Genomic DNA, 18,550 nt, shown 5'->3' on the forward strand with positions numbered 1-18,550 from the left:
ATTGGAAAGTAAATGTAAAAACATAATAAAGTACTATTTTTAGTGTCATATGTTATGGTGATACTTTAGTAAGCACTTTTAAAGAGACTGGTATGTTAGCATTCAAAATAAACACTGGAAAGAGTGTGATACTTATTTACCAAAAGGTGTAAATTGGTTAGACTTCGAGGGTGGGTGAAGGGAGGCTGTGTGTATGCAACGCAAGTCGTAAGTGATTGGGTTTAACACTAACAGCGTTGTTTCGTTTCTATGTAAAAGTGATCATTCAGCGATATTGCAGATTTTGTAAGTAGTTTTTGAGTTTGGGTACTTTTGACTGACAAGTTAAATAAATGAAGTATTTTATTGACAAAATTACAACTGTAAAATAAGCGAAAATTCTGACTGAGTAATCAATTTCATTTCCTAAGTTAGTTCAAATATCAGTTGATTGTTATTGTGGAGTAGTTACCAAAGGTTAACTGAACAAAGAGTAGGTTCATGTAAGACAATTAAAAATTATAATTTGAATGTGAAATTGTTTTTTTAAGAAATGCGTGGTGTATGTATCGTATTTTTCAATTAGGCACGTACACGATAAAGAAATAGTAAACTACTGGTCAATAGAGGTCGCTAACCTCACAAGTAATCTTTTAATCAATTTACCTTAATATTTTCAGTTCTGTTACGGCTTTGCATTTACTTTACAATTTACCTTTGTCCAAATATAGCTGCATAAATTTAACATAAGATACTTCTAGAATACGCTGTTTGAAGATTAATAAGGGTAATACTCCTTAATAATCAAAAGCGGGGATGTAATATTACCTTAGCCTAAATTGTTACCCTGCAAGTTGTAACTTACAGGATCATTACATGACAGTACAGTGAAATGTTAAAACTAGTTTTAAGTTCAAGGATTGAGAATCTATTAAGAGCAGCTTTGTAGTTATTGATGTTTAGTAAGATATTGTGAGTGTAATGTAAAACTACTTTAACTTAAGAACTGAAATCCATTATAATTTGTAGATATATTTCATTTTGCTAACTGCAGATGTGTATGTAGTACTAATTTGATTAAAGACAAGTTGTAAACAACACCTTTTGATTATATTACTGTTGAAATGTATGCAAGTGTTATATTAATTCAGATAAAGAAGGACAATATGACTTTGGATTAATATTTTAATACTGATCACAAAGTAAGATATTTGTCACAGTTTATTTGGATCTTGTCATTCAAGGAACCTTTTCATTTTTTAAATCATAAAGATATAATGTCTAAAAATAAGCCAGGGATTCCCAGAAAGCTAGAAACTTTAGTTGAGAGATTGAAATAAAGATAATTTCACAAGATGAAAACACAACTATGGTTTAAATGGAAAAATTATAGAAATATAAATATGATGGAAAAAGTGAAATTGGAAATAATTTTTAAAAGTCCATTTGATACTCTTGGACCCATTAAGTTTTTTGTTATTCTAATTGGCACACAGGCCTCTTAACAGGTGAGGGACAAATAACATAAATTCCGTATTGTAATGTACCTGGTCACTGCCAGACCTAAACATTTTGGCAGACCAGAAATAGTTCCAAAACTTTTCAAGAAAATGAAATTCTAAATCAGAATGAACCTCTTTAAAGATATTTACATATGCTTTAATGGACTTGCGTGTGGAGTGTAATAGCAAAATATAATCTTGCTGCTTTATATTAAATAAAAAAGTCCATTGAATATTATTGTCCATTATAAATTAAATTTTAATAAATGTACATGTTTGTGTGTCCATGTGAAATTTGGAAGGCAAAAGAAAAAGTCTGAGGTGTATTAAGTTCATTTATCTGTAAAACTAAACTAGGAATTTGAATCTGGTTTTTGATCACTGTCTACAATAAATTCAGTTACCCATTTGACATCAGGTAATTTGCTTTTTTGGTGTTTGTACCTAAAATCTCACTATAACACTAAAACCTAATTGAGGAATGATTGTTTATACAAATGCTCCCTATTTTGTACCTTCTCAACCATTTCTGTATTGGACATTAGCAATAAGTCTAAAATAGAGTTGTTCCTTGTAGGTTCCCTGACAGTTGGTAAAGAAAGCTGTCTTGAACAGTTTCCCAAAATCTTTCTCCCTCGTGGTTCAGCACTAGTGTATTTTTCAATCTGTATGGCTGAAAATAAGGTTTTAATCTCACTCCATGGTTTCTCATCAATTTTTGAAGAAACCCAAACTCTATCCTACTTAAGAAATACAATAATTTACCATTAAAGCCAAGTCTTAAGCAGATTTCAGCCATAAATTGTACACTTATTGATTTTGTTAAAATGTTTTCTTCCCTATTTTCCATGATGTGATTAATTATATTGATATAGTACTTTATTGACTAGTTTGTATATTTTTAACTTGTGGAAATACAAATAGAGGAAACATCATGGACTTTTGCCCCTAGTAGTATCAAACAATGTGTGTAGGGTTTTCTTAAACATTCAGTTTTTTGTTGTAATATTAAAAAATGACAGTGAAATAGGATTCATCTTATATGAAAAATTGACTCTTATACAAATGTGTATTTTGATCCCAAACAACTTTGCCAAATAAGATAATTATTTATTTGTATATAAGTACTATAAATTATGAAAACTTGTAATTTCTGGAAGAGATCACATTTATTCTTAATTTTGTAGTTACTAATTTTGTTAAACATGTAAGCAATAGCATCATACAGTTATAAGGTAACAAAACAGCTATTAATAGAGTAAATTATCTGTTATTTTGTTTTACAGTTTTAAATGGCAGGTCGCAGTGGAGCTCAACGACCAAATGGAACAATGCAAGGAAAGATCTGTCAGTTTAAACTAGTCTTACTTGGGGAGTCAGCTGTGGGAAAGTCCAGTCTAGTTCTTCGATTTGTTAAAGGACAGTTCCATGAATATCAGGAAAGCACTATTGGAGGTAAAAGTTTATATTTAATATTTTTATTTGAACTATTCCATAATATTTCTCATGCTTATTTTACATTATGCAAATAACCTGATAAACCTTGCAAATGTTTTATTCTTTTCCATTTTCTTTATTTTGGTGTTATGTGCTATTTTTATTGAAGAACAAATTTTTGAAATGTATTGTTAATTACTTTATGAAAGTGCTCTTATTATTTCTTTAGCTTATTTAATTAATAATTGACAAACTATGATTTGTATGTAACATTTTTATAGCGAAAAAATATTTTGAACCAGATGTCAGTAAACAGTTTAGTTGTTGTTGTTTTTTTTGTTTCAGGCACTGCGTGTTTCAAAATAAAAGCAAATTTAAGGCTGCTTTAGTGTAAACACACATAAAGAATGGATGTTGTTGGGGTATACATAAATAACCTCTTACTTTTACATTATACCCAACTATAAATCTTACACTTAGTAAGTGTAATGAACAGATATTTAAGATTCTATAACATGCTATAATCCACTTGTATATCTGTTTTATCAACACATGCTGTGCTAAACTTGAATGTTATATAACATGCTGTTATTCACTTGTAAATCTGTGTTATCAATACTTGCTTTACCAAATTTTCATGTTATATAACATGCTATAATCCATTTGTATTTCTGTTCTGTCTTATTTATTGTGTTAATTGTATTATGTGATATATTTTGCATTATATTAAATATTTTAAATTTGATTAGTTTGGCCTAACACTTACAAAAAAAAAAGTAGCATGCCGTATACACATATCAATTCTCAAGTTAATACTGAAGAAGTGCTGAGATATTGAGTATGGTTTAAGATTGTTTCACCCTTTACATTTATTTAAGCCTGACTTGACCTAAAGAACATACTGATTCTGTATAACTCTTTTGTTTAAGTTGTTGATATTGTTAAGATACGTCTAAGTACACTTGTTTGTCTAACTTTTTTCAGCTGCATTTTTGACACAGACCGTGTGCCTAGATGACACAACAGTGAAGTTTGAGATCTGGGACACAGCTGGCCAAGAACGATATCACAGTTTAGCACCTATGTATTATAGAGGTGCTCAAGCAGCAATTGTTGTTTATGACATTATAAATCAGGTAAACACATGTTCACAGTTAATTCTATTTATTAAACAATTTAACTAATATTTGAATCATCTATTAGCTAGTCAGAAAATGTTTATAACCGTAGAATCTTTGTCATTAAAGTTTCACTATACTTACATTCAGATATATGCAGTAGCAATTTACAATTAAAACAGTGATTAGTTTTGTTTTGTTTTTTACCTGAAAATGTAGGAAATTTGAATGACATTACATCTAATAGCATTTTACAATATTTCTCAGCTTTAACCGCGATCTTAACATCTGATGTTTTTGACAAATTAATCAACCTTCATAACTTTTGTCCATAAGGCTACGTATGTAGTCAAGGGTTTCTACCAGAGTTATTATCACTTTCAATCAGCAGGAATACAGAACATGAGTCACCACAAAATGTGTTGTAAGACCCTTATATTATAGGTACTTTTTATGAAGGTCAGTGTCTTGTACAGGGTATTTTGAAGACCCTTACATCAGTCATAGATGCATCCTGTTGAGATATATTTCCAGAGAATACCATCATTTTAGTCATTCACGGTGTGTTTTTTGAGTTGCATTCTTTAAAGAACTGGTTCGTAATACAAGTTGTCCATGGGCCTAATGGTGTCTCACTGAAACAATGGCTATTTATTTTCAAAAATATTACTTTTTTGTAGAGTTATTATGTTACCTATAATTCCAGGTAGGGATTTTTGATTCCCACCAATTTGGAAGAAGAAAGAAAAAAAAAAAAAAGCAACAAGCAAATTGGTGAAAATGAATGTCCAACTCCTTAGACACATAGCAAATCTTTACCAAAAACTATTCATTAAAGAAGGCACTGTTTGTAAGTGACATCTGTAAAAAAAACTTTAATTTTATACAATGTTTTTCAGGCATAAACTTTTCTTCAAATGATCTTGATTGAAGTTGAATATATTCAGTTTTACTAAATACCACCTGAAAAAAGGGTTTCGTCAAAAACCTTCTATTAATTTATTAATTTTCATAGATTTTATTACCATCGTGTGTGCCAGGAATGCTGCTGATTATATATGGTTTTTATTAGCTTTTCATATTATGGTATTATTATATTATTTTTGTTATACATTGTGATATGGTGCTACTGTTGTATTTTATTGACAACAAATTAGCAATGTTTGTAACTTGTGTAAAAATGTTACGTATATAGCCAGGTATACTTATCTTAAGATTACAGTGACATCCACATATGATGCCATAATTGGTTAACATATTTCTATCCAGTTGTTAATTCTCTAACAAATTATTAATCAAAGGATTGACATATTTTTTATTTTGTTCTTTTGCTAGAATTTTTTCTTTTTTAAAGTTTGTTCCTAACAACAACAAATTATTATTATAATCTTTTAGGCAACATGTAAAATCAACAAACTTAGTTTATTTCACTAATTGGTGTCATTTTTAGTTAAATGTTTCTCTGTTTAAATTTCAGGATACTTTTAGTCGAGCCAAAACGTGGGTTAAAGAGCTGCAGCGTCAAGCCAGTCCAAACATTGTTATTGCATTAGCGGGGAACAAGGCAGACTTGGCCAACAAACGATCAGTAGAATATGAGGTGTGTTATGTATCCTAAATAATATTTGCTATTCATATTTTGCATGAATAATAGAATAAAATGGCTCTTGATATATTTTTTCTATTTGTGAAGTGAATGTAGTTTTGCTAAATAAACTTCCATTGCTCTAATGTAAACAAGAAATTAGCTGATCACCTAATATGTATGAAACACATCCAGTAGAATTGCATGTGTGTGGAGTGTGCTATTGTATTGCCACTTGGAAATGGTGAACATTTATATTATAAATGCTTGTTTTTTCTTGGCGTGTAAGTTAGTTGGTGTACAAGAACCACTTTACGTAACATTAAACCATGTTTCTTGTATCAAGTAACTGTGTAAAAGGTTTGTTACAAGAAACAGTCACTGTCTCTGTTCTGTTACCAAGTGCCTCCCTCTGAACATGTTAGATCAATAGTTTCTCAGGACCCCACCTTTAGAACATTGGGGTAGGCCATTTCCCACCCAAGAATCTATAAATATTGAGTACCGGAATGACATTGTGTACATTGTGATTACTCTAGTTACACTTACACTTAATCTGTGGCTGTTAGCATGAGGACCCGTGTAAGAAGACTTAAGGGGTATGTTATCTTTTTATTTATGGTATGATAAAAACAACATTATTGGAATGGTTTTTGTCAAGATGTGTGTGAAAGTAAGGTCTTGTATCAAAATTTATATTTCTCTTAGATTTTAATATTTTTATTAGATTATTGTAACTGTTGCTTTTCTGTCATGATATTTAAGTCTCCAAAAGTGGTTAGTTTTACAAATTGCTGAGTGATTTATTTTCAAATGTTCTCTAATCTTTTATGTTTCTGCATTTATGAAAGTAGTTACTTGTTTTCTTTAAAAAGTGAACCCAACTTTATTTTATAGTTGTGTGTAAACCTTTTCAGTTTTTATAAATGAGAAGATGTTTAATTTTAACATATATAAATGGTGCATTTAAACCTTGATTATTTTCAGTTATTACATCATACTGTGTGAGAAATGATGAAAGTTGTATTTAAATAGCTACTTGTTAGCATTTCACATATGTCTTGTTTTTGATGGACAAAAAACACAAGTCTTTCTTCCAGTTTAGTGCATATATGTTGATTAAAGTCTGTTTTAACTTGAGGTGTAGAATGTATGAAATTATGTATTTAGTAGTTTCACTAGATGTGATATTACAGAAATAGCGTCTTGAGTAAAGCCTCTGTAGAGAATCCTTCTCAAAACAAAGTCTTTTGACCTCCATGGTTAAAAAAGTTGATGAATCAACTTCAAAACCCAAGGTATTCGTTCTGATCCTGAACTCCGTATTGGTGAAGTTGTGCTGCCTGGGGTCCCTGAAATAAAGTTCTTGGGGCTTATCTTTGACCATAAACTAACCTTTATACCACACATCAAGCAGCTACAGGTCAAATGTATAAGAGCACTGAACATCCTCCGTGCCTTCTCTTCCACCACTTGTTTTGTGCTAAAGATATATCGTGCTCTTATTTGATCGAAACTTGACTATGAACCAGTGTTCTATGGCTCTGCACTGGGTCTTTCTACACTTCCCCAGTTCAGAGTTTATACACAAACTCATGAACCTTCTTTGCACCTTCACTGTTTGTAACTGTCTTTACTGTATGGTTCAAAACTTCGTTCCTTACCAAAGCATCCAACCTGGGGTTGTTTTTTCTTCCTTGATGGGCCCTACTTTTTCAGAACAGACAATCTGCCATTGCTCTTTTTGGCCTTGGTATTCAGTTGCAGTTGGATGAATTGGGTCTGTCCTTGGATAACATTGCTGTATCCATTGGTCAAGTGACTGTGTGGGCTCTTCCATGGTTTGTTGTGGTTCAGTGGTTGTGTGCAGAATCCCCCCTACAGCTTCTGTGTTCACTGCTGAACTGTAGTCCATTACATGGAAGCTAAGCAGTACTCAAATTGCACTATTTATACTGACTTGCTTAGTTCTCTACTGGCCTTGGAATTACTTCACATTAATTCACACCTTGTTCTCACCTGTATTGTAAACTGACTGGCCCATTTTTCTTTAACATCTACTTCTCTCCAGTTTTTCTGGATACCGGGCCACGTTGGTATTTGCACGAACAAGCTCGCCGACATTGCAGCTAAATCTATCTGCTCTGGTACTATCATTGCTGTGCCTATTCCATATGTGGACTATGGTCCTGTATTTAAGGCTCAGCTCCATGTCAACTGGCAGTCAACTTGGAGTGAGCTATGCCAAAACAAGCTTTTCCAAATAAAACCCTATATTGGACTTTGGCTGTCTTGCTTCCGTAGGGATCGGAAATAAGTTGTTATAACTAGACTACGCATTGGTCACAGTTTTTCAACTCATTGTTTTCTTTTATCTGGAACTGATGCACCAGTGTGTTGTTTGTGTAACACTCAGATCACAATAAGCCACATTTTACTTTTTTGCCATCATTACGACTCTCAATGACGGCACCAATTTAAGCATGTTCTGTCCCAAGGTTTTTAAAGGCCATTTATCTTTTTAATGCCATTTAAGTTTTTTAATTTATTCATTAGACCTTTTTTACTGTGATTCTCTTTTAAGAATTGCAGTCTATCTAGTTCGATTTGAAATTAGAAAATGGCCATAATGTAAAAAACTCAAAACCAGGACTGGAAAGGCTAACTTCAGATGACTAACACTGCTGTTTGAACTACCGTTAGTCATCCTAGTGAGTTATTCTTAAAATTTTGCTACAAGTCTTTTAAAACCTTTATTACTTTGCTTTTTGAAAATGGCCATAATGTTAAATAACTCAGAACCAGAACTGGAAAGGCCAACTTCAGGTGACTGATGGTGGTTTTTGTACTTACCTGTTAGTCTTCCTGGCGAGTTATGATAATTACAGTTATGCTACAGAAAGTCCTTTACAACTTGTATTACTGTAGTTTTGGTCTTAATGTTGTAGACCAGATGTAAAGATTGGTTTTAATGCTATTAATATTTTTCTTAAACTTTGTTTTGTTTTACCTTAATTTCCTTTTATGAATTTTTATTAAATTTACTTTAATTGTAACATTTTACTGGATGTTTAGTGCAGATAGCCTAGCTGCTTTGTGCCATATAACACTAAATCAAGCAACCAACCATTTGTTTCATCAAATACAGAAATAACGTATTGAGTAAAGACTATTTTAACTTGAGATGTAGAATATGTGAAACTATGGATCTAGTTGTTTCACCAGAAGTACTATTACTTGTGGTGTAGGACTTATGAAACTATGTATCTAGTTGTTTCATCAAATGTAATATTACAGAAATAATGTGTTGAGTAAAGCCTTGTTTTAACTTGAGGTGTAGAATGTATGAAACTATCTAGTTGTTTCATGAGATGTAATATTACAGAAGTAACATGTTAAGTAAAGCCTATTTTAATTTGAGGTGTAGAATATATGGAATTGTGTATCCAGCTGTTTCACCAGATGTAATATTACAGAACTTACGTGTTGAGTAAAAAAAAGTTTATTTTAACTTAAGGTGTAGTTTCGTATGTTATATGTATCTAGTTATTTCACCAAATGTAATATTATAGAAATAACATGTTGAGTAACTTGAGGTGTGGAATGTATGGAACTAGGTATCTAGTTGTTTCACCAGATTACAGAAATAAAAGAATTAGGAGCACATGTTTTTATAATTTTATGGTATATAAATATTTATTTTTACCCAAAGTTATCACCAGTTTTTAGAAACTTGCATTCACATTAATACATTGCATATGTACACATCATGAAGAGACTTTCATAGAGTTCTTGTGATTTGTTACTGTCAGGTTAATTTGTAACTCATTGTCCCTAATTAAATGTGCAGTTCCTCTGTCTATAGTATTACCTATACATGCTGTATATGATGTCTGTCTTTATCAGATTTTGTACAATAATAATATTTCTTTTATTTGTATTTAGTAAGAAATTTCATATTTGAAATCTTTGTTTTATTATGCACAATTTAAATTGTTCAGCATACACACGTTAGTTAACTTTGTCATTTTGTGTTACTTTTAACACCATGACATTTTTCTGTAATATTAAAGTTAAGGTGCTTTCACTTAGAGTAGAATAACATGTTTCAATATCAAGGCTCCCACCTCATTGCAGTAGGCAGATTAGTACAGTATTTCTAAATTGTGTATTTAGTAAGTGATAATTTCATATTACATGAAACTCCACCAAGGCTTTAAAGAATTTTTGACATTTTTATGTATAATCAAATTGCTGTCGTGATTAATTCTGCAGTTTCTTTTTATATCTTATATGAAAGAGAATTAAGGTTTCAGGATCCCCATTATGAGTATCTGGACCAAGGCCACAGGAAACCTGACTGGTCTTAGTTGTAGGCTTACCATTCCATTATAGATCTCTTGCTGGTTACAGTTAAGCAGCCATGTTATGGTTTACAGTTGTTGGTTTCAGATGTTTGTGTTATAGGCCTATCCCCTCTTTTACTTTACTGGTTTCAAATGTTTATCATATAAAATTAGCTGTCGTGTTACAGAACTGTTTTCATGTGGTTATATTATACAACTAATCTTCCATTTTAGCACTGCTTTTAAGAAATTGTTTTATCCCTCCTGTTAAAGTACTGGTTTTAGATAGCCTTGTTATAAACTTAGCTCTCCTCTTAAATTACTGATTTCAGCTAACTTTATTAAAACCCTTCTGTTACTGTATCATTGTAGATCCAACCTTTGGTTTTGTTCATTAATAAAAATATTTTCTTGTTGAAATTTGAGATGTACTGAAGGATTGTCACATGATAAATTGATGTCAGTTACTCACAACTTGGGTAAGAATTGCATCTCTCCCTACATCTACAATGTGAGTATAAAAGTAATTTTAATGATTAATTGTTATGGTATGAACACAGTAAGATTTCTTAGCATCACATTTTCTCACACTTGAGTTTCAGAATACATTGGAAACATTTATTAAATACAAGAAAAAGGACCTGAAAAGTTTTTACCACTGCTTTAAAATATATATCAAGAAAAATTAAATACCATGAGTGTGTTTGTAATATTGCCTTATCATATTTTTATAGGAAGCTCAAGCGTATGCTGAGGAGAACGGTTTACTTTTTATGGAAACTTCTGCTAAGACAGCGATGAATGTAAATGATATATTTCTGGCTATTGGTGAGTTATAATGCAATTCAATATATCGTTTTTGGTGAATTTCTTCTTTGCAGTTATTATTCAACTGATATTGAAACATGAAGTAAAATTACTTCAAGATTAAAGTTGATGACAAAGAACCCATTTAGAACTAATAAAATTCACAGGTTGTTTTAAAGAAAAGCTATGCCTACACATTGTTTTCAGCCACTAGAAGCCTCTTGAAAATTGACTGCATCTTGTTTATTTGGAATCAAATACGAAAATTTGTACTGAAATTTACATAATATCTACGTATCAAGTGGGTTCTTTGGAGACATGTTTAGAGTTATATTATAAAAAGAATGAACTTGATATGCTTAAGATAATTGTGTACTATGTGGTAAGGTATTAGACAATACAACTTCCTGAACATGATGCTACTGTTAAAACAGTTTAGGGAAGATGCAAGTAGAGATGTAGATTCTGTGGAAGGTGATGGCCTCACTGGCATTACGAAAATATTGAACTCTAAGGGTAATGTTTATAGAGTGGATATTCATCAGGTATTTCAAGTTTTGTTAAGGAATTTCAAGAGCTTCTGAGACAACAGGGATTGCAAGCTTTTAAAGGAGTGGCGTGGTGTACCTCAAACCATCGATAGTCTGGGTCAATGTGGTGAAAAATTCTACATCACTCACATTGTAAAAAAGATATAATATTATGCAAGCCCTTAGGCCAGGCACTTGTTCAAGTTTATTAAGTTGTATAATAGGTACCATGTGTTAACTGGAAGGTAAATTGCGATGGAATTGGCATTACTTCCAGAAAGCATGAGTTACCATTTTCATCTATTTCTACCATTTGAATCCAAAAGCATCATCATGCATTGTGAAGGCATGGGAGATATTTAACTTTTTAATATGTTAATCTCTGATTTACCATTCCTGTGTCAAATGCTGTTTTTGAGGGATCTTGTGGTACACTCAAACTAGTCAAGGTGGCTAAGAACTCTATCAAGGGCATCCCTGTAGAGAAATATAATCTAATGAAGCATCTTTGGTGTGGAATATTAGCTAAGTTAGAAGACAAGGAAAGTCTACAAGAAAAGATCCATCACAATGTCAATCCCAAAAGTGAACTCGGATGGTGAAGACTGATATTGAAGACAATATCAATTCTTGTTCAAGAAACAGTGTTTATGGTTGCAGTTTATTTATTGATGAGAACAAATTTGAGAATATTAGGTTTGTGTTGTATACTCTTATATCATACTACTTTGTTCATGATATCAATTTGGTGAAAAATGTTTGAATTTGAGAACCAGTGTTATAAGCTAGTAAATGAACAGTAAAGATTAGACCATTTCAGAAATATTTAAGGTTAGCATTTATATTGAATTAGTTACTATTTATATAGATCTGTATGTATAATAAGTGTAGAAACGCAATTTCATGTTGTAGAATAATGTCTTTTTCCAATTCTGTGTATGCACATTTACAGAAATAAGTAACTGGTGTATTTAAATTGTGGCTAACTTTTTATTATAGTTTTATGTTTTAATATCCAGTAAAAACAACAAAATAAAGAAAATTTTAATTCTTCCTTAAATAATAAAACAATTGGTGTGTTTGACCAAATTTGATAATTGTGTGTGATTTGGATATAACAAAAAGAAGAGTGCCACATGTCATGCATTTTTTTTTTACATTAATACAATTCAGTTTTTACTACAAAATTTAAAAGCATTTTTTAACTATTAGTTTGAAGACCAGTACAATGAAATTTATATATATATATATATACATGCGTGCGCACACACACACATACACTGCTGGCCAAAATCTTAAAGCCAATGAACATGACAAAATATGCATTTTGCGTTGTTAGACTCAACCACTTATTTGAGTAGAGCTTTGAAAGATGAAAATAAGAAAAAGGAAAATAAAAACAAAACTTTTTTCAGCATTTAATAGGGAAAATGTGAACACTATGAAATTAGCCTAAATACTAGCTGGTCAAAAGTTTAAGACCATACTGAAATGAAGTGTTAATCTGTAAACACATAACGAAATTTAGTCATTTGTGTTCGAGCATTACCATTGTCAACATCTCCCACAGACATCTCCTGTATTACATTGGATACAAATATGGCAAAGGCTAAAAAAATTGACAGAATTTGAACATGGCAGAATTGTCGAGCTGCAAAAGCAAGGTCTCTCTTAACATGCCATCGCTAGTGAGATTGGGTATAGTAAAACTGCTGTTGCAAATTTATTAAAAGACCCTGAGGGATACGGAATGAGAATTTCAAGTGTTTGGCCCAAGAAAATTTCGCTGGTGTTGAGTAGGAGGATTCGATGTGTTTTCCGGCAAGACACTAGCTGATCATCAAACCAGATTAAGGCCCTCACGGATGCAGAATGCAGCTCGAGAATAATAAAATGGCATCTATGAAAGAAAGGCTTTAAAAACCGTAAACATTTTCAAAGGTTACACCTCCTTCCAAACAACAAAGGAGTTTTTTATAGTGAATAACATGATTCTTTTGGACCATCCAACATGTTTGCCTGAACTGAACCCCATTGAAAGTGTTTGCGTGTGGATGGCAAGGGAAGTCTATAGAAATAGACATCAGTTCCAAACAGTGCATGATCTTTGTGAAGCCATCTTCACCACTTGGAATACCATTCCAGCCAGCCTTCTGCAAATGCTTATATCAACCATGCCAAAGCAAATGTTTGAAATTATTTGCAATAATGACCATGCAACTCACTACTGAGACTTCTTGTTTGGCATTTCCTACGATGTTTAGGACTTCTTTTTGGTATGGTCTTAAACTTTTGACCAGCTAGTATTTAGGCTTATTTCATAGCGTTTACATTTTCCCCATTAAATGCTAAAAAAAAATTTTTTTTTCCTTTTTTCCACTCAAATAAGTGGTTGAGTCTAACAATGCAAAATGGATATTTTTGCTTTATGTTCATTGGTCTTAAGATTTTGGCCAGCAGTGTATATGTGTGTGTGTGTTAAATATGTCATGTTAATTAACTTTACATATCTTAGGGTTAGAACCTGATTATTTTTATGGTAAGATTTCTGTTTTCTTTAATTTTATATAGCTAAAAAGTTACCTAAAAATGAACAGTTGGCAAGCAGTGCATCTGGGCCAGGAAGAAGGGGAGTGGACTTAAGTGAAAACCAACAGCAGTCCAGTGGTGGGTGTTGCAAATGATGAAAAACGAACATAAGTTTCTTTTTGTGGCTTTTTTTGCCCTGGTATATTGTACACTGGTGAAATTGTATATATACATACACACAGACACACACACACACACACACACACACACACACACACATACATACATACATACATACATACATATATATATATAAATTTTCCATCTTTGACAAAAAGAAAAAACGTGTGACTTTGAGAAAAGGTTCTTACATTATATTAGTTCTCTTCAGACATGATCAAACCTAAACCACAGACCATAATGTTTGATTGTATACTATAAACATTAACAACTTGTGAAATATAGGCTTTCTATCCACATATAATATAACTGGGAACAAATATTCTGACCAGAAATTGTAATGATTATGTGAAAAAAAATGTAATCATAATTTTATAATTTTAGTTATTTGATATTCGATGTTTCCCTTTCTTTTTATAATGTTAGATTTTTGTTTGGACTTAGACGAGTGAATCATCATTATATGAAAATTCATCAGATTTTATCTGAACAACAAAAGAATCAGAAATTATAAGTGAGACAGTTCACAGTTGTTTGATATCTTGCTGTAAATAGTAAATAAACATCAATATTGCATACATCAAAATTTACTTATATTCTGTTATCTTTAAGAATTTAATTGCAGAGTATTATTTATTAACTACTTCATTAGTACAGTTATTCATTGATGAATATACAAAATGAACAGTGAAATATGATTCAGTCATGATTCTGTTTAGTGTGTATGAGTAAAAATGAGAACTGAATCTGTAGTTTGCTTGTCTGATTTAAGTATGATTTTATATGTATATTAAAACAAAAATTCAAGCCATTGCTCATAATATTCATAGGTTTAGGTAACACTGTTCCCAGTGTAGTATATAATCACCTTATCCTGAGACAAATATTAAAAAATATATATACATTTAATTTGTATTCTTTACTTCCCGTGATTTATAAAAGTTTATAAACTACTAAACACTGATATGTGAAGAGGTCTTGATTGGTTATCAATATGGAGTTAATTTGTTTTGTTTGAGGTGTGATGATACATAAATTCTAAAGTTTTTCTTATCACTGATTTGTTGTGATGTTTATAAAATGATTGGCCAAAGAATCAGTCCTTGGAGAAATATAAGTCATTAGACTTGTAGAAAATGCAGAGTCTGTATTTGCCTTTGTGAAATACATGGTTGTACCACAAGGAAGAATTTCAGAAACGTGGTTTAATTATTCCACACGTGAAATTTGTGACTGTTTCAGTTTGTAATGTTGGTCGTGATCATGCATGTTCAGTTTCCTTGTAATATAACAAGAAGGCTTCCTATAAAACACTTACTGTGTATTAAGTGTCCATGTTAGTGTCAGTATGAGACAAAAAGAAACTATTGAAGCAAGCTAGCATGTACTTAAAACCCGGGAATTTTAAGTTATGAGAACTGTTTTCATTATTATTTTAAAATAAGAAACTGTTGAACACTGAGGCCTGTTGAAAATTGATGTTGTTTTTTCTTTAATTGTTCATACTTCTGCATTTTACAAGATATTTACCATTAATTATTGTAATAATAAATAATTAGGTTGCATGTGTGTATACTTACCTTTGGGAAAATTTTCAATAACAAGATAACTCAATCATGTTCTTGTTTATAGAAAAAGTTGTGAATTATTTTGGGTGAAGAGGGCTAAAACCAAAGAAATTGTTTTTTAACAGTATCATGTAAGTTACTTTCTAAATAAGTTACATTGGGTGTAAGTGTATGTTTACTACAATTTTGTAAGCTTAAGTTTGAAATAAAGGTTAAAAGTTTATTAAGTTTTTAATATAATGTGAATAAAGTACATTATATAAGTAATTCTCGTATTGAAGTATTAAGCATTTTTTTAGTTTCCACAAAACATGAACAGTATTAAGACGTTAATGTCTTTTCATTATTTAATAAAGTCAGCATACTTTTAAATGTTAAACAGGACACAGAATTCTAAAAATTAATATGCGTTTTGAAATTTATTTGAGAAAAACATTTCTAAATCTTTGGCGTTAGATATATGAATATCCAAGAACCTTGTGTGATGGAATTCTGATTAGGAATGTGTGGCAATACAAGCAACAAAAGCATTGTGTAGTGTACTGTTATATCTTTGATGGGCAGCAGTTGGTCCATTGATAACTTTATTACAAAGTATGCCTTGGTAAGATTGACTTTTGATTAATGAGAGCATGCTTTATTTGGCCTCGGATATGAATTTGCCCAAATGCTTGCTGTGAATAATTCATATATATACATTAAGCCTAAGCAGCTACTGGATATATTTAGTTATTAGTTCAAAACTACAAAGTTAGGTGATGATTTGTGAACTGGAAATATAGTTTTCATCTGATATGTTAATTTTCTTGATAGTTTTAGGTGAAAGGTAATCTGTAGAATTCTAAAGATATGGAAACAGTTCTGCATCTGAAGTTTCACCTCAGTTTTTTAAATTATAATTTACATAGAATGATGTTAAATGAATGAGATTATTTTTAAATGTCCTAATGCTAGGACATACCAAGGATAGAATAGTTTGCATATTCACTGAATGTGTTTTATTGGCCATGTTAAAAGATAGGAAAACAGTCAGTTACAGAACCTATGGTGATGATGCAAATATTCTCTCTCTCATTTTGAAAAGCATAGTTGCTAAAACTACCAGAAAACCAGTTGTAGCACACAGAGAAATTGTGTCAAAACTTCAACAAAGCATAAGGTCGATCTGCAGGAGTTACCAGTAGCAAAATGTCTCAGAGATTCAATCAAAATGCTGTATTAGACTGTAAAGACTAATATGAACTCTAACGTTCTAAAACTTCAAAAAGAAAAGTGATTGTATAGCTATCATTTTCCTTTCTATTCGCATTTCCTTCCAAGCGATTATAAGCACGTTTTTCCTGATTATATTTTCATCAACAACATTCTGGGATATTGTTTCATATTCCTTTTAGTTATTTGATTATGGTGTTATAAATGTTAAATCGTTTATGTGGTACACTCAGAGGTAGATATGACGAATTATTTAATTTTTCAAAATAAAAAATATTTGAGACTCAATAGAATATGTAGTTATTATATAGCTATAATTATGCTACCAAACTTGTATGGATTTTTTATACACAAGTGCTTTCATTGGTCATCCTCACAATAAAGCATCTTAGATAATGTCCAATCTAGACGTTCGTTGGTTTATATTATTCCATTGTGCGAATGTACATTGGTGCTGTCGTTAGCAACCATTCATGTTTTATTTGTTACTTAACATTCCCTGTAAGAACTACTTTATGTAAATGGTAAAACATTATTATTACAGGATTAGTTATTAATCTCAAAATGTATTTTAGAGACAGGTGAAGGATATCTGATGATATTGTAAAAATGCATCGAGGAATTAAGAATGGTGGTAATTAAACATTAGAATTTATAAAGTAAAAAAATCCAGAAACTTGGGCTGGCTTTAGTCTCTGATGGCACAGGTGTATTTGTATTGTCTTAGCAAATCGACTCATTCATTGGTTTGCAAGAATAGTTATAATAATACATTGTAAAAGCTAGTGGTTGTAAAGAAATACTGTATTTAATTCTCTTGGTACTGTAGAAAGTGGAAACAAATAAAAGTTTTTCAAAACATGGTTTTTACTTTCCTAGATGTTAAACTGTAGCAGCATTAGTAAAATATTATATTTTCAAACTTTAACATGGAAATAAGAACTGGAACATGTTTTTTTATAGATTTTTTTATAACAAGTTTTAAAAGACGTGCCAATGTAAATCAAGGAGTAATGAAGTGTTGTCATCTTGTCTCAATTAATAAAATTAACAAATTAATTAAATTTACCCTTCTGATGTGCTCCAAATGACAAGGTCTAGTTTAAGAACTGTTCAATACAGAGTGGAATGTATTGGTAAGTAATGGAAGAAAGATACACTGGAGCTCTGCAGTAACTGGGTCTATATAATGAGGTTTTTTTCAAAAGCACAAACCAGTTTTTGAACTGCACATTAACTGGTTAAAAAGGTCTCATAAACAGATAAGTGAAAACGTGTTGGTCTAAAGCAGACCTCCATGTTGTAACAAATCCTGCTCTATAACAGACTTCATTGTAATAGTGTCCCAGTGTATTTGAGAATTGTTGTAAGCAAGTTATTTCTAGTTTCCCCTATGTTTTAAGATTGTGTTGTTATTTTTAGTAGCTGTAATTGGAGTAGGTTTTGTTTGTGTTTTTGATAACCTCAAGAAACTGAAACTTCACAGATTACTATAGTATCAGGCTAGTGTGTACCTAAATTATTTTGTAAGTAAATGTTAAACTCTCTTAATGATCTGTAAAGTTTATATAGGTTCTGTTCATCTAAAAATATATTGATAAACCTTAGAATTGTAGCATGAAGGAAGCAAAATTCCTGAAAGTGACCAATAACCAAGGGAAATGTTGAGTGATTATAAGTAGAAAACTGAAGAATCTAGAAACATTATGACAGAAATCTTGAACAATATAAAAGAAAAATGGAAAAGTGAGATATTT

At 31.2% G+C, this 18,550-nt stretch overlaps 1 protein-coding gene across 1 annotated transcript in view; it reads left to right on the forward strand.

Moving 5' to 3' along the window:
* LOC143247290 (ras-related protein Rab-5C-like) overlaps positions 1 to 18,550 on the forward strand; it is a 25,739-nt gene continuing 7,189 nt past the window's right edge. The window contains exons 1-6 of the mRNA XM_076495069.1: positions 1 to 285; positions 2,768 to 2,936; positions 3,903 to 4,054; positions 5,514 to 5,636; positions 10,702 to 10,795; positions 13,876 to 13,971. Coding sequence (XP_076351184.1) covers positions 2,774 to 2,936; positions 3,903 to 4,054; positions 5,514 to 5,636; positions 10,702 to 10,795; positions 13,876 to 13,971 — 628 coding nt within the window. The 5' untranslated portion in view covers positions 1 to 285; positions 2,768 to 2,773. The remainder of the gene's footprint in view (positions 286 to 2,767; positions 2,937 to 3,902; positions 4,055 to 5,513; positions 5,637 to 10,701; positions 10,796 to 13,875; positions 13,972 to 18,550) is intronic.

This window comes from Tachypleus tridentatus, chromosome 3 (assembly GCF_004210375.1).
Source record: "Tachypleus tridentatus isolate NWPU-2018 chromosome 3, ASM421037v1, whole genome shotgun sequence".
Classification (NCBI taxonomy): domain Eukaryota; kingdom Metazoa; phylum Arthropoda; class Merostomata; order Xiphosura; family Limulidae; genus Tachypleus; species Tachypleus tridentatus.